This window comes from Meles meles, chromosome 3 (genome assembly GCF_922984935.1).
Source record: "Meles meles chromosome 3, mMelMel3.1 paternal haplotype, whole genome shotgun sequence".
Lineage (NCBI taxonomy): Eukaryota > Metazoa > Chordata > Mammalia > Carnivora > Mustelidae > Meles > Meles meles.
This window is the reverse complement of record NC_060068.1, coordinates 64,602,488-64,619,532: the sequence shown is the minus strand read 5'-3', so window position 1 is coordinate 64,619,532 and position 17,045 is coordinate 64,602,488. Positions and strand designations below refer to the sequence as shown.

The 17,045-nt window shown below is 37.9% G+C and overlaps 1 protein-coding gene across 10 annotated transcripts in view; it reads right to left on the bottom strand.

The window, feature by feature from the left end:
• Positions 1–17,045, bottom strand: part of MCTP1 (multiple C2 and transmembrane domain containing 1) — a 535,159-nt gene that overhangs the window by 161,140 nt on the left and 356,974 nt on the right. For all 10 annotated transcript variants that reach the window (XM_046000381.1, XM_046000382.1, XM_046000383.1 and 7 more), the window contains 3 exons: positions 2,585–2,687; positions 701–803; positions 265–366 (listed from right to left, as the gene is read on the bottom strand). In XM_046000381.1, coding sequence (XP_045856337.1) covers positions 265–366; positions 701–803; positions 2,585–2,687 — 308 coding nt within the window. The remainder of the gene's footprint in view (positions 1–264; positions 367–700; positions 804–2,584; positions 2,688–17,045) is intronic.

Here is a 17,045-nt window from a genome sequence, read left to right as displayed (position 1 = left end):
ATAAAATATAAATGTATACAGTGGCACATGCACGCGCTTCCATTTCTTACGCCGGCAGGCAGCGGCCCCGGCACAGCCGCAGTGGCAGCCGCCAACTATAACAGAAAGTGTGGCTGTGCCAGCCAGTGGCAGAAGCGTATTCTCCAGGATACATCAAGGTTTAGAGAAAATGAGGAATGACAGAAATTCTCTACAAATCAGGAACAAAAGCTTTCATGAAACTGAACTCTTTAGCAGTACAAAAAAGCCAAAGTTAAGACTTACAGCATTAAAAATCACATCTATTTCAAGATAGATGACCCCCTTTGTTGGCCCTGTCAGCTGCTTGTTTTTCAAGACGTAGGCTTTCTGTTCACCATTTTGAATCTGCGGGAAAAGGACATGACAGCCGTCTGTCTCGCGGTCTCTACTGAATACACTCCCTCGGTGACCTTTGACCCCCAGCTGCTGAAACTGACAGAGAACCCAAAACAACTGTGGCAATTCTGACAAGTACCTGTTCATTACCAGGATCAAGTCTGTCAGGAAAAATTAACTATCATGGGATTCAACATGGCCGTGAATTGAGTATGTTAAAATTTTTAGTGTTCTTATTACAGACCTTGGTTGAGAAATGACAGATACAGAGCTGAGGTTTTTTTTTTTTTTTTTCCTTGAGCAAAAGCAACACAGAGCAGTGTGTCAGGTGAATAAAACTTACAGACAGCAATGGTATAGCAACTTTGCCCAGAAAGTCAGCACTTCGATCCCGATCTTCATCATAAACTGTCACTTCAAGAACTGAATGGATATCTTTAATGTTGCTGCATAATAAATATACGTAAGAAGAAAAGACTTCATCAGTGGGGGACAAGAACAAAAATGCTTTTGAAAATTTAGATGGCTCCAGCTGATTTTGTGTGTATGCGTTTTTGCATATACACGTATACGAGGTAGCTTGGTATCTGACAGAATTTCCCATAATGCACCTTTGTAGACTACAGTGATGGTTCTATTATCTGGAACTTTGAACACTTTTGTAATTTCAAGCTATAATTTTTTAATGAAATATAATTTTCCATCTGGATGGGCACAGAATTAGTGTAAAAAAAATCAGAGAGTGGCACTGATGTTTTTGAGACTTTTCCCTCTCATTATTATCACAATAATTCCTACTTCCTATTAACCCCATGCAAAACTCCACCAAATTTGATATCAGCAAGAGTCACAGTATATTTCATACATTTTGTTTGTTTGTTTGTTTGTAATAGTAGGACGTCTCTCTTGTTTACAGTTCTTACCAAAACATTGACTTATTTCTGGTAGATTTATGGTAAAAATTAACCAATACAGAAAACAAAATGGAGAAAATGTAACATTGATAGCTATTGTACCATCCCAGGGTTTAGAAATTAAATAGTGTCCCATTATGTTCCAAAGACAACGTATGTTAATAAACAACTGTGTGAGCTCTTCATTTTTGTTTCTGGAAAAATAAACCCCAATTGGGTTTATTCTTTGATCAAACTGTTTACCAAGAAAACATGAATTAAGAGAAAACAAAAAAATGAATATATTCATTAATGAAAGACTTCAACCACATGTGAGAAGAGGCTTTATCGGGGCACAATCAATTAATGGCTTTGATAATAATCAAACCTATTCATTCAATTATGCATTCCAGAGAAAAACACTCTCAACAACCTTCTTAGGAGTGCAAGTCTCCTGACCAGGCTTTCATCTCTTATAAAAATGTGGAATTCCTTAAAGATAAATTGGTCAGATAATTAAATCTGATTAGTTACTCACTCTTAAGCAGAGACATTATAAGACATTAATGAGGAATTTAGCAGTTTTCATATACAAAAAAATAAAACTATGTTAGAAAACTTTTAAGAAGGACTCTGTTTGGAGAGTTTTCCTTTGTTCAGAGTTCATTTCTAAAGCCCAGTTTAAAACACACACACACACACACACACACACACACACACACTCTCTCTCTCTCTCTCTCTCTCTCACTCTGTCTCTGTCTCTCTCTCTCTGAATTTAGGAGATACTATGGTGTAGATCAGCAGCTTTTATAGTGTGTGGTCAAAAGATTTATAAACTTTTTTAAAACAAAAGGAAAATTAACCCGAATGTGTTCTGGTAACTAGGACAATACTTAATATTCTTATTGTACCAAAATGCAACAAAGCAAAACCAAAGCATCTCTGAATTCGAGACTGGATTGTTTGCTGATTTGAGCAATGGAACAAATAGAGCTTTGTCCTCCCTGGTGTCAATGCAGTTGGGGAGAATTTCAATAGAAAGTATAAAAGGAAGAAGCGGTATGGCAACTCAGTTAATGGGAGCAAAATCCTTCATCAAACCATATAAAAATCGCAGTTTTAAAAAAATCTGTGAAAACAAAGAAAAATGGCATATTCTTTCCCCAGGTCTCACTGTCAGAAAGGTATTACAATTGTGATATTCGCTGTTGCTAGCAGAGGCAGGCCAGATGCAGAGCTGCTCATCAGTTAAGAATAAACACACACACAAATATCTCAAAAATAAATATTATTAGCTCCATTTTTGAAAGGAGCTCAAGGTAACGATTACTTACAACGTGAAGATTTTGTTCCACTCGGGATTGAGATTTTTGTAGACGGTATGTGTCAGCAGCCTATCATTGTTCAGCTCAACTACACAAAATGGGTCGCTTTTACCTATAAGAGATTTAGGGGGAATATTTTTAGTATAAATAACACCCACAGTTCACGGTGTCATGATCATGGCCACATCGCTTTCCTGAAATTTTTTATGAAAAACAAAAAGTAATGTGCAATTTAAAAAATTTAAACATCAAAATAGAGTTAGATGTAACTGGAGGGCATTAACAATAGGTGTAATTCACAGCAAATTAGAACCTGAAAAAAAGGAGGAGAGAGGAAATTAGACAGCTGATATTTCAATTTGTACTTTTTTTTTTTTTACAAAAAGAAATAATTATTATGAGAGAAAATAGGATGCATGTCCATCCCTCACTCAGTTTTTCTTTAGTGCTATAAAGATCATTTGAAAGGGTCAACCCCTTCACTTCTACGCATATATTTTCCAACTCCGCCGACTCATTAGTAACTCTTAACAGAAATTTCTTAACAAGTTTATGTTGCGAAAACTGCTATGTTATGGAATGACACCACTGTAAGGTGACTTTAAATTCCTTCCTAAAATATCTCTGGCATCACAAGAAGGTAAATTAGACCCTCGGAGGCAGAAAAAATTCTGCCATTTGAAACTTAACCTGAACAACCAATCTGCATGTTAAAGAGCAGTATTTTTTTTTTCTGTCCACTGAGAGTAAAGAATTCGAAAGTTATCATCTGTTTACAGCGAGTCTGTTCTGCCATAATCAAATCTTGTCCATTTGGCAATTATATTTTGTGATATCCTCAATATTTTGTAATGTCATGTCTTGTATTATAAGAACCCCATAAAGTCAGAGGCTCTATGGGGGCAGCATTAATGATATTAGTGCAGCATGTAATTTGTTTGATACCTTATACAAATGACAATGAAATCAATATTTAGACAAAGCTGTCCAGAGGTCATATCTTTTAAACTACAATATTGATTTAGACTACATACGAGGTTAATGTGCATATTATTAACTTTAATGATAAAGAATAATTGTTTTAAATGCATTGTGAATTGTAGTCACAGTAGTTTACACTTCTGCAAAAGCTTAAATATCATTGAAGATTTTCAATTAAATTTTAATAGGAAGGAATCCATTAGCTATCAGTGACGGAGAAGCCACATACTCCCACACAGCAGTGTATTTACTTTCCATATTGCAATTCTTAAAATGAGCCGTACAAACTTTGACTCACCTTTAATTTAATTTATTAGTTATATAATAAAAAAAAGAGAGTAAATATATGTATGTTAGTTCAGGCATCTCATATACCCCAGGATGCTTGCATAATTTAGCAATATGGTAGTCTTCACAATTTTTGGTCTTGGGAACAATTTTGATTAAAGAATAGAGAACTGAAAGTCTTTGAGGTCTGTTGACATTTTTATTTCTGTCTTCGGATCTGCATTATCCTTTTTTTTTTTTTTTTAACTCATACACACATACACACCATGGACAACAGAACTGATAAAAAACAGTTTGTTCATTAAAACACAATGCAAAAGGCTTTATTTGCTACATCAAGAATTTTATTGTCTTCTGTAGAATTCAGGTACAAACATGAAAAGTAGATTCAAGTCTTTTCACCTAGCTTTGCACTACTGGGCGATATGCATACCATAAGAAAGAGGACACACCACCACATCAAATAATTTATAAAAGGGTTGGAGAGATAAAACATATCTACCTCTGATGATCAGAGAGAAAATGAAAGCCAAATTAAAAAGAATTTCATGTCAAAAACATCACTATTCTGTCATCACTTTAGACAGAACTTTAGAGTAAGTGATTAGTGTTGTTAACTTTTACTTAAAAGACAAGGGGGGAACATTCACACTCTTCCTGGGACCTCCTTTTAATTTTTCTCATATATGTGAACATTCATGTAAATCTTAATTTAGTAAAAAAACAAAACAAACAAAAAAAAACAACTATAGAATGATAGCACTTCTGAGCATTTCTGTTTCCTCATTTTCACTTGCTTTAACTTCAATTACAATTGTATTTCAATTGACTTGGTTTTACTTGCCCTCAAGTGATCAGCAATGTATAACAGACTCAATCAAAACTGTCCCAATTATTCAATAGCAAAACAAAAGAACAAACTCCAGAGACCAATATCTAGTGGGAAAATATTCCACTTTATTTTTATTGCCCAGCGTGGAGCCCAACACGGGGCTCGAACTCATGACTGTGAGATCGAGACCGGAGCTGAGATCAAGAGTCGGACACCTAACCAACTGAGCCACTCAGATGCCCTGAAAAAAAATTTTACTTAAAACTTCTACCAGCAGAGGGTGAAAAACTTTACTTGATTTTTTTTTTTTCCTATACACAATTGTGTAAGAGCCTTTCAACCACATGGAAAGTCTCTTAAATCACCACTTTCTTTATTATTCTATCTATATTTGCTGACAAAAAATCTGGAGTCTTAAAGAAATGAAGACACTGAAGCCCTAGAGACAATGCCACACCCATCAAAAATAGTGTGAGCACCTTCTGAGGCCAATTCTCAGTCATTTTGCTAGATTAAATTCCAGGGACATTCCATCATTGGCAAAAATATTCTCTCACATGAACCTGCTTTTAACTTGAAATGGGTAAGCAAGGTAATTTTTAAGAAATCATATTAGACACTGTACCAAATGTAATGGTGCTTACATTAAAAAAAAAGAGAGACTTTTACCTTAGACCAAACTACCATATAACATAGCTCTAATAAAATATATTTAAATGTGGGGTGCCTGGGTGGCTCAGTTGGTTAAGTGTTGACTCTTGACTCTTGATTTCAGCTTAGGTCACGATCTCAGGGTCTTGAGATCAAGCCCTGCCTTGGCTCTGCACTCGGGATGCAATCTCCTTGAGATTTTCTCTCTCTCTCTCCCTGTCCCTCTGCCCCTCCCTGCACTCTCTCTGTCCAAATAAATTTTAAAAATCTTAAAAAAAATTATATGTGTGTGTGTCTGTGTGTGCGTGTGCGTGTGTGTGTGTGTGTGTGTGTGTATTTAAATATAAGGCACCAGGCAAGACCTTTCCCAATAACTGTGTCGCATACTAACTGTAGTTAGTAGGCCACACACATGGGAATAGTTGGCTAATGTTTGACCACAGATTCATTCACTCAACAAGTAATTATTACTGACCACGTACCAGACAGCGTTCTACGTGTTGAGGAGACAGAAGTGCATAAAACAACAATAATGAAAAGCCTGACCTCATGCCATTTACCTTGTGGAAAAAGACAAGGAATACACACATTTTATGGTATTTTAGAAGGTGATAAGTACTATAGAGAAAAATATAGGAATAGCGATGAGGAGTGCTGCTATGTTTGTGCAATTTTGAAGAGAAACGTCAGAGAAGGTCTCACTGAGGAAGTGCTATACGGGCAAAGAAATAAAAAAGGCAAGGAAGGATATGAGCTCTAGGCTCCCTAGAACAGGTCATGGAAAAGTCAGAGAAATGGCCATGCCTGATATGTCTAGGAATGTCCAAGAAGCCAGTTCGAATTGGGGGAAGGGGAAGAGTATTGGGTGAGGTATGGGCTGGGTGGCAGGTCTCTGTAGGATATGGATTTCTCTGCAAGTGCTAGGAGAAGCTTTGGGGCTGAGGCGTGACATGACCTGAGGGCTGCTATTTGGAGAATAAGGTGGAGAGAAGCCATTGGAGAAGGTAGGGTGGGAAGAGTTAGGAGGATATTATGACAATCCAGGTGATGGAAAGTGCTCCGATGCCAACAGTGAATGATCTCTTATGCCTGATACTGTTATTTGCTAATAGAAAAACAATTCCTTGAGCTTCACCAAGTGAGTCTCACCCCCCCCCCCCCCGCCCCCGAGGACAAGAAACATTCAACAAAGTACTCAGGGTAGCTTTCTCTAGAATCTGGCAAAGAGGGAAATTTACATCAGGAGAGCGCAGCCAATTTTGTATTTAACTTCTATTCGTCTTTTCCTTCTAAAAAGTTATGTTTTTACGGTTATCAGTAATGGATGCCAACATCAGGTCTTTACACACTATGTTATTTTCGACTAATTTAGAAAGTATCCTTCTGCCACTGCATGATTCAAGGGTAATTAAAAATTAACAGCAATTTCAACCAAAATAATAGTAAATGTACAATATCAAATTCTATAAACTTATCACTAAAAAGCATTCACCATAGTTTTATTTTAAAGACGTGGCTACACATAGTTAATGTGCTTATCTGGCTTGCTAAATGATGCTTTAAATGACTGGCTTTTCAGTTCCTACATTTTGCTGCCTTGATTACGGGCCACTTAAACAACCAAAAACAATCACAGAAATACTAGGGATGGGCCTAACCATTAATTACGTCCTTAATTATTCCTTCCTTTCATCCTTTTATCATTCTAGTTAGACCCGTGATATGCTGCTACGCTTGCCCAGAGAGTATCTGAGGAGTGGGACTGACGACTGGATGCAGTGTTGGTGTCTACAAAGTACTCCGTGTTCTGCAAAGCTCTAAAGAGTGAGGCGAAGCTACTCCCGGTGATGATTTCACTCAATACTGCGTGGGCAGAAGTGCAAGGAATTAAGGCAGCACCCCAAGTTGAACTGTATTTTGTTTCTGATACTACTTGGCTCTTTAAACAGCCTAAATGTGTGGGAACAGATTATATAATTTCTCGTCTCCCTCTTTGTCATTCTTGTCGTAAGACTAAAGCTGACCTGTGGGTACCAACTGGCTTTCCCTTAACTTTCACCGTTTGGGCTAAAAGGTGCCTAGCCATCTCTCTTGCGGTGCAGGAAAATGATTTGGGTTTGGATACGAGATAGAAATTGCAGCGGTGCTTGGTAAGGATCGGAGCAGCAGGGCTGACTGCGGTAGCTGCCATGACAGCTAAAGGAGTCTCAGCCTTGCTTGAGAACATTGCAATTTTCCATGTTGACAATTTTCTAGAGAGAAATAAGAATACTTCTGAAGCGTTCATTATTTATGGAATGCCTGCTCCTCTCACCCTGGAATTATAAGTATGATTAAGACATAGTCCAGCACTCAAGGCACGCACAGTTTAGTGGGCACGATAAGCATGTAAATACAATTATAAAGTGCCATAGTAAAGGTAAGTGAAGGGTACGATGGGAGCAATGAGAAAGACGCACATCATTCTCTTGCTCTAGAACAAGAAGGGAAAATGAGGCGAAGACTTTTCCTCAGTCGATGAGATGACCCTAGCGATCTATGGTGATTACACATCTCTTTTGCCAACAGTTTTAGAGGAGAAGGACGATTATCTAAAAAGATTTTACAATTTATCATAAGGAATATTTAGCTTAAATTTGTTTCTTTATCCTTTTGATAGGGACTCTTTAACACAGCAACTTAGATATATGTTACAGAGTGATGATGAAATAGATACTTTAAAATGTAAGGACAGGGGGCGCCTGGGTGGCTCAGTGGGTTAAAGCCTCTGCCTTCGGCTCAGGTCATGATCTCAGGGTCCTGGGATAGAGCCCCGCAGCAGGCTCTCTGCTCAGTGGGGAGCCTGTTTCTCCTCTCTCTCTCTCTGCCTGCCTCTCTGCCTACTTGTGATCTCTGTCAAATAAATAAAATCTTTAAAAATAAAAAATAAAATAAAATGTAAGGACAGGACTAATGCTCATTTATCCATAATCTAGTTAAATACTAGGGGCTATTTAATCTCCCTATGGGTTTTTATAGGGGAAAAATTCTCCCACGGGCTTTAAAATTAGAGATTCTTGTATCTGAACTTAAAAGTAAATCCATAATAAGTTTTAAAGCGTATACTCTAACTCCTAAATTCTTGTGGCGAAAAGCCATTCCTACAACAGTAAAAACAGAGGTCAGAATCATCTCCGATGGGCGTCTTTGCTGGGTGTCTTCAAAGCAGCACTGAGGAATGAATGGGATACGCTGACTGGCTAATTCTCTCTCACTCTTAGCCCTTGCTCTTTGAGGTCACAACACTGACACATTTATAAAGAACCGTGGGAAAGTCTGCACCACCCCTGCTTGCTTGTTACCTGTTATGTGGGCAAGTGGACGGCTTCAGTTTGTGCAAACTACTGGATTGAGCATTAAAGTCACTCAAAAGATACCGAATGATATTCTTGCTCCCGGAATAGAAAGTTAATCCTGATCCATCAGTGGTGGGCTTTGTCCGGGGTCATTTTGCTGCTGACAAGCAGCACACTTTGCTGGATGGGATGTGTTATAGAAATGTGTGGGCAGGGGGATACCCAGTGACCACCTCTTTGTTGTCCTGTCTCTGAAAACACAGAAGGCTTTCAAAAGCATGGCAAGCAATTCATATCCACTGGGGCCTTTTATTTGGGGCCTACCTTGCATAAGCCCCTTGGTTTAATTTCCTCAGGTGTCACAGTTTGAAATGGCTATACTTTAATCTTTTTTTTTTTTTTTAATTATAATCGAGATTGCCATCTGTCCTTTCCACAAACTGGAATTTCAATCATAACATACAACAATGTTGTACATAGATGAGGGAATTCCACAGGGTCCACCAAAACAAAAAGCCATGTACGTTGGCTCTATCTTCCAATCCTTCCCTTATCACTAGAGATGGGGTTTGCCCTTTGCTTTTTTCATCAACTGACCTAAACATATTTTAAACATCTGACTGGTACAAATACTTTAACTGATACTTCCCACTGGATCTGATTCTGGGACTGAATAATAATAACTGGGTTTTCCTCTTCTCCCTAAATCATGTGTTAGGATACCTTGTGGCAGGAAAATCAACCCCCTAGAGTTATGGCTCTCAGCCCATTAGATCCAATACATCCTTTCTCATACTGAAGATTGTGTAATGCCTTCCTTACTGTTTTGAAATAAAACGGAGTCAATCATGACTTTGGAATTTCATATAATGCCTTCATGCCATAATAAAGGAGAACTACATCAAAAGTTGCTTATAATAAAATCATATGTTAATTTATTCAACAAATATTTATGGAGTGCTGTTATATGCCAGACCATGTTAAAAAAAAAAAAAAGGAAAGGAAAGGTCCCTGCTCTCTTGGATTCTATTTGTAGTAGGGAGGGAGAAAAAGAGGGACTAGATATTGAACACAATTATATTGTATGTTAGGGACTGATACATGTTAACGAAAAGTAGAAAAAAATAGTGCAGGATAAGGGGTTTGAAGAATGTGGGGGAGGGGCACCGTTTATAAATGTAATTAGTGTGGTTGGAGTACAGGCCTCATTGAGAAGGCAAGATGTGAGCAAACGCCTGAAGGAAGTGAAGGGGTAGTCAAATGGATATCTGGAGAGAAGTATCCCAGGCATCGGCTCAGGTCATGATCCCAGGGTCCTGGGATCGAGCACCGCATCAGGCTCCCTGGTCAGCGGGAGGCCTGCTCCCTCTCTCCCTGTGTCACTCTGTGTCAAATAAATAAATAAATCTTTAATAAAACAAAAAAAGTATCCCAGGCAGAGGCGAGAGCTAGAGCAAAGGCCTGGTGTGCTCAGGGACCCTGCGAGTGTGGGGCACAGTGGGCTTAGGGAACAACGGTGGAACATGTCAGAGAAGCAATGGGGAAACAGATCATGATTCATATGGCTGTGGAGGCAATCTTAAGGTCTTTGGAGTTTACCGTGTAAAATGGCAGCCATCTGCAGGCTCGAGTAAATAATATGTATTTCAGAATGCAATCTAGGCTCAGAGAATCATGAAACAGATTTAAAACCGATATCCATGTCTATGTTTAACCCTACAGGACTTGGGACAATTTTCACTATTTAAGATTGTCTAATACTTTGTAGACATTTAGCATCCTCGTCCCACTCCCACCAAATTTCAAGAGCATTCCCCCCAAATACTATGGCAACTAAATTCTTCCACAGAGCTCTGAAAATGCTCATGAGGGCAATACTGCCTTTTGCAAATGAAGGTCATTGCCCTACAGCAACAGTTCTTAAACATTTTCATCTTTAGGATCTCTTAAAAATTTTTGAGCACGGACGCCTGGGTGGTTTAAGTGTGTTAAGCCTCTGCCTTTGGCTCAGGTCATGATTCCGGGGTCCTGGGAGCAAGCCCCCGTATCGCACCGGGCTCTCTGCTCAGCAGGGAGCCTGCTAACCCCTCTCTCTCTCTGTCTGCCTCTCTGCCTACTTGTGATCTCTGCCTGTCAAATAAATAAACAAAATCTTAAAAAAAATTTTTTTTGAGGACATCTAAAAGTTTTTGTCTATATAAATTATATCTATCAATTTGCCATTTTAGAAATTAAAGATGAGAGCATGTAAAACTATCATTCATTCGAAAATGAAATAATAAATCCATGACATGGTAACATCAGAGCAATCCAATATAGAGCCTTTGAAAATTTTCATTGTACATTCACGAGAGAACGAGAGTGAGAAAAGAAAATGTCCTAGGATTATTATGAAAATAGTTTTGACTTTAGAAGATCCTTGAAAGGTTTTTGGGGGTCCCTGGAAGCTCCTGGGCCACACTTTGAGAACCACAACTAAGAGCAATGGGAATGAAGCACAATGTAAATATGAATTTTTTTCCCTTGGGATCTAGAATGAGATGCAAAAGAATATTTATAGTATTGTGTGTAACAAGATGCATTCTTGAGTCCTAAAATTGAACCGTCTTGGAATATGCTGCGAAGCTTGAAATTTATGAGAGAAGAGCAAGAAATAAAACGAAACAGATAAGAAAGTGGAAAAGAAAGAAAAGGGAGACTATGGGATCTACGAAATGAGAAGAAGCTACGAAAAATTTATGTCCAAACTTTTAAGCGTTTAGATAAATTATGGTAAAAACATTTAAGGATTTTATTTCAGCTAATATTTAATATGGAAACTATATGTAAGTGACTTAATTGTAAGATTGGAAACACAAAAGTAATTTTCTCAAATATAAGTATAAATATTTATTCTAAACTCCTCTGTTTTTGAGAGTTCTCATAGATACTTTGGGACCTACAGTAAATATATATTCAATTAGACTTCCCACAGAAAAGCATGAGGTTTCAGATAACCTCCCTTATAAGTAAATTAATTAGCTGGAGAGATCCTTTGCAGTAGAATAAAATTCTTTAGACTGAAAAAATTAAGTACTCTATTAGGTGATTAAACCTTTTTTTAAAAAATATTTTTAGGCAATAAAACTGAAAATTGTCATCTGTCAAGCCTTTGTCTTTAAAATACCTTTGTCTTTTTATCTCTCTTCTACAAAATATCTACTCATTCAAGAGTCTGTTATTCATCTTGGCACCTACTGGGGGATCTCTAATTCTGAGGGCTGGGAGAAAAGACCAGAGGCCAAGTTCAAAAGCTGATCTAGGGCTTAAATCCTCTCTGCTACCAGGTAGTCTCACAGGCTCTCGTTTAAATCAACAGGGCCAGTGATGGGGGAATTTCCACCTCTACAGGTCTAGTATGATATATTTTTTTAGCAATTATAATTTTGGGGAAGTGCTTCTTTACACGGCACACAAAATTATGTCTCTGTAACTTGTACCGATTTTAGGATTTGCCCCCTGTAGTCATTTTTTAACTTTAAATGAATTAATGGGTGAAAAGCGAGGACATAGCACCTGTCGCTTAGATTATCTGATTAATGTTCATGACCTGCCTCCCTGAGCTGGGTAATGTAGATGGCTTGCTGAGCATGTATTCTAACTTCTGGCATCTCTTCCTGAATAGAGAGACTGCAAAGGCCAAGGTCACATCTTTAGACTCTCTTGCAGCTAGGGTGGGAGATGTGAATTTGGTTGCACCAACCAGGTGTACTTGCCTAAGATTTGATATTAGTTCCCCCAGAGCCTGTACAGCGCATTTTGCTGGGGCAGACTGCAAACAGGAGTATTGTCAGTAGTTCTCACCATGTCTTCTCAACATGCTAATATGGCAAGTTGTTTCATTAACCTCTCCGCATCTCAGTTTTCTAATTTGCAAAGTGGGGAGAACAACAGGAACTAATTAGGTTGTGGTGAGATTCGTGATAATCCTTGTTCTAAGCTCAGGATAGTGTCTGACATGTGATAAGATCTCAATAAACATTGCTGCCGCCACTGTTACTAGTATTATTATTGCCTTTCATGGGTTATTCTCAACTGACTTGATTTTAAAACATCAGATAACCTAACTGAGAATAAATTCTGCTTTGTCAATGTCCTTGTTTAAAGAATCGCTTCCAACCCTGAATTCATACCCCCGTGTGGCTGATGAGTCCAGAAGTGAGTGTCATTCTCAATAACTGCCCTTTATAATTTGTATACCGTAAAACAACAGAACAAAGTTGACATGCGTATGATGCATTTCACAGAGCTTAAACTCAATTCAAGCCCTAAACTTTTTTCTATATTTCCTACTCTAAAGCAAGACATTACTGTTTTGTATCCTGGTAAGGCTTTTTATGTACACTATCCAATGCCCACCTTGTTGAACTAACCCTATTATTTCAGTCAGAACTAAGTTTATTACACACATATATGGATATGTATATATATTATGTATAAGTACTGTAATGATAATGATTAAAAGTGTAAATATATACTATATACCTATAGTATACACGTATATGTAATATGTACATATAGTGTATAGTTAACTATCTCTATATCTCTATCTATAGTTAACTATAGCTATCGATAAGTTACTATAGTTATATCTCTATAGTTAACAATCTCTATAGCAAGTTTGATAAGGAAGCCATCCATTATTTCCTCCGAGTCACTAGTAAATAGGTTGACCAGGTTAGACCAAGTACAGAGCTCTGTATTCCTCCATTTGGCATTCCCGTTGACATCAATCCTTTACAACAATCACTCTTCGGGCTTAGCCACGTAGTCATTTATGCACCTAAGTTTACTGTCATATAACCCGAGTACTCCTGTGGTAAGGTTTTGTTTTTTTTGCTTTTTTTTTTCCCAGAAGTCAGGTTAAATCCAGAGCCTCTCTGTTTACACCAGTTCCCTAATCCATCATTCTAGGAAATATATTGCTTATTGACATCAGAACAAACAATAAAGAACATTTTAATTTCAAACAATACAATTCTAGCATGGGAAAGCATTTCTTCAAGCACTGAGTAGAATCAGGGAGTTAGCTCTCCAAGCCAGATCAGCAATCCTCTATTTCTTTACTCAAAGGCTCATTTTGTAATCTTACTTGCACAGAACTCAGTTAATTACTTTATAGTATTTCTCTTTCCCCCACGTCCCATTGATAGTGGGACCTCCACTTTCTCAGCCCATAGTCCTTCACCTCTAGAGCATATCAAACCCCATTATTAATCTCTTTTGTCATCCCACCTATTCTTTCAAGGCACTACCTTCTGATCATGTGACCTGCACATGAATCACACATGAGTCCTCTCATTCCATCTAAAACACTAGCTCAGACTCAGCCACACTAGCCCTTGAGTTAAATTATCATTTTAATTCCTCTTTTCACAAATATCTCATATCATTTGTTTGGTTTTTGAAAAACACTTGTATTTCTAAAATTTTAGAATAGGATTTAGTTTTGTAAAGATGCAAGTAGTAAAAGGAAGCCACTTTTATTTGTGTGAACTATGATGACATAAAAGAATGAAGAGCAAAAAAAATAAATAAATAAAAAATGAAGAGCAATGATTTGCTTTCTGTCCTTCTGATACCTTCATTTGTTTAGTCTCATTCTTAAGGAAGGTATTTATATAGTGTTAAGACATTTAACATGCATGCATATAAGGTTGTTTTCTAAACTAGGCATGTTACAATGGTAAGACTGTCAGCTGTTGGGTATTGTTTTTTTAAGATTTTTTAAAAATTTATTGATTTGACAGACAGAGATCACAAGTAGGCAGAGAGGCAGGCAGAGATAGAGGGGAAAGCAGGCTCCCTGCTGAGCAGAGAAGAGAGCCTGATGTGGGGCTTGATCCCAAGACCCTGAGATCATGAACTGAGCCGAAGGCAGAGGCTTTAACCCACTGAGCCACCCAGGTGCCCCAGCTGTTCGGTATTTTTAGTGCTTTATAAATTGGAGGAAATTTCTTCTCAAACTATATGATTTTTGATAAAGAGCAAATAAGGACATCATTACTTTATACAATGGAAATAAAGCACGCGTTGCTTGGGAAATTCTCAATGTGTTTTGTGTAAAACTAAGGTATTTTTGTTTCGAGCAATATAATTTTAAGGTTTAATGATAACAAAGGTTAAAAAAATTAGGAGTGACATCTATGCCTAACCCCCTTTTATTTGGTAAATAATTTTAACTTTGATAATGCAGAAATATGAAGGATTTGCACCACATTTTATATATAATATCATCAGTGGAACTATGTAGAGTTTAAAGGATATATATTTTCTCATCTTTCAACATAGGTTTTAAATAATGATCATAAAATCTAAGGCTGCATTTATCAGATATCATGAATGTTATTAAATATGATGACGTAATTAAAGCCACATGCTATCAAAAATTCAGACTGCTACAGTTCCATAAAAGAAGCAACGTACCCACTTTTTCCAGTAGAGCTCTTGTATTCTGAGGCCCACTCAAGCAACAACTGCATATATCTTATGCAGTTTGTTTGGGTAACCCACAAAAAGTTAGCTTTTTTAAAGGACGATATCTTCTCTATGTTATATATACATGTGTGCTCGGCATTTCTCCAACTGTATATAAAACTTTGAAAGAACAGACTCGCCTTTTTTCTGTACAACCACCCTTTCATTTTCTTTCTCTGAATAGACCCATAATGTTCAGGGAAAATACCAAGAATAATAAATCCAAATCTCTGTATAAAATAGACCTTCATGACATACTCAAGCTGGAAATCACAGGAACCAATAAAAATGCAGGCAGCCTACTGATAATGAGGTCAGAAATACAAATAAATTTACTTTTAATGAAGACTGGAAGCACAGTAATCAAAGTGTTAAAATTCATTTCATGCATATCTCATTTGCTTCTTAGCTGATATTTACCACGCAATTCTGTGAGAAAGTAGAGGCCTAAGATGCTCCAGATAAATGGCTCAATTAATTGTACAGAGGTAGACCTCTTTGAGCTGAGCCAGAGCTGTGAGCTCTTTATTAAAAGGACTATTCTGTAGCCCATAACCTTGTTCCTTGACTCCTCTCTGGTTTCCAATTTAAACAAGTCCCCATGCGGCCCGCTCTAAAGGGCTTTGTCTCCCTGTCATTGTTAAGAGAGCTGAGGCATCCTGGAAGTGTGAAATCAGACCTCATGAGTTGAACGGTTCCCCAGGGAACGCCGGACTGTGCAGAAGGTCAAAGTCATGGGCCGGACCGTCTAAAAGTGTCTGATCGCCGGTCTGTGACACAGCAAGGTTGGGGGGGGGGGGGTGGGGAGGCGGCGCTAGACTGAAGAGGACTGAAATTGAACACATCTTAATTAAAGCCCACAGACAGCAAAACAAAATGTTTTCTAGGCAGCCTGTCAAATGGGGCTTAAATTTAGCTCTGCTAATGAATCTGAGCTGCTAACTGTTATTTCTTAAGATAATAAGACTCTCTCGGAAGCTGATAAAAAAAACTGTAGCATGTCTTTTTCTGCTGTTTTGTTACTTAAATATTTTCCAACAATGAAGACAGTTTTCCTAAAGAAAAACATGGGAAAAGTCTATGCAAATAAAGGGGTAGTAAACATCTCCCTTAATAACGAGTAGGTTTCCAGACTATGGGGCTGGTGAGTCATGGGTCTTTAGGCGTAGCCTTGTTTTAGAAAAAGATATGCTCATTTAATGGGACTGTTTCAGTGACAGAGTATGTTAATTGTAAAATTCTCTCCCTCTTCCTTTTTTCTCTCCCTCGCCCTCTATTGTTTCCTGAAAGAGATGGTGCATTAATTTGAGAGATCAATTCACCTGGGGTGGAGAAGTTTTATATTAGTGTTCCTTTTAATACAGTGAAAAGGTAGGGCATCTTTTGAAAGGCTTTCACAGTTCTCCCATATCACCGTTTCTGAACCCGAGTGGCTGTATCCCGGGGGAGGCTGTGACCTCTTCCTCGGGAACTCAAAAAAACAACCCAGGGGGAAATGCAGGGGAGGGGCTGAAGAGAAGAGCCCTTTTCTCTTTCTTCTCTTAGAACTTGAAAGAACCAATAGGCCAGGTCTAATACTCTGCGAAGAAAGCCTCACTCGATATAGAAGACTTTAAATGTCCCGTGGAAAGCAGAAATTAGGTCCCATCCAAGGAAGAGGATAATTAGAAGCCAGAAAAGACAAATTCCAACATGAATTGTTTCCTACCACCTTCAAAAAAATATATATTTTTTCCCACCAGTGGTCTTTCTCTCCTCACAAACTGTCCAGTTTTCAGGAATACTTGATTTAGCGGTAGAGAGAAATTTTCCCCAGTGAACGCAGAGCCAGTCTCTAGGCTTTGCTTTGATGGTACAGAGAGACATT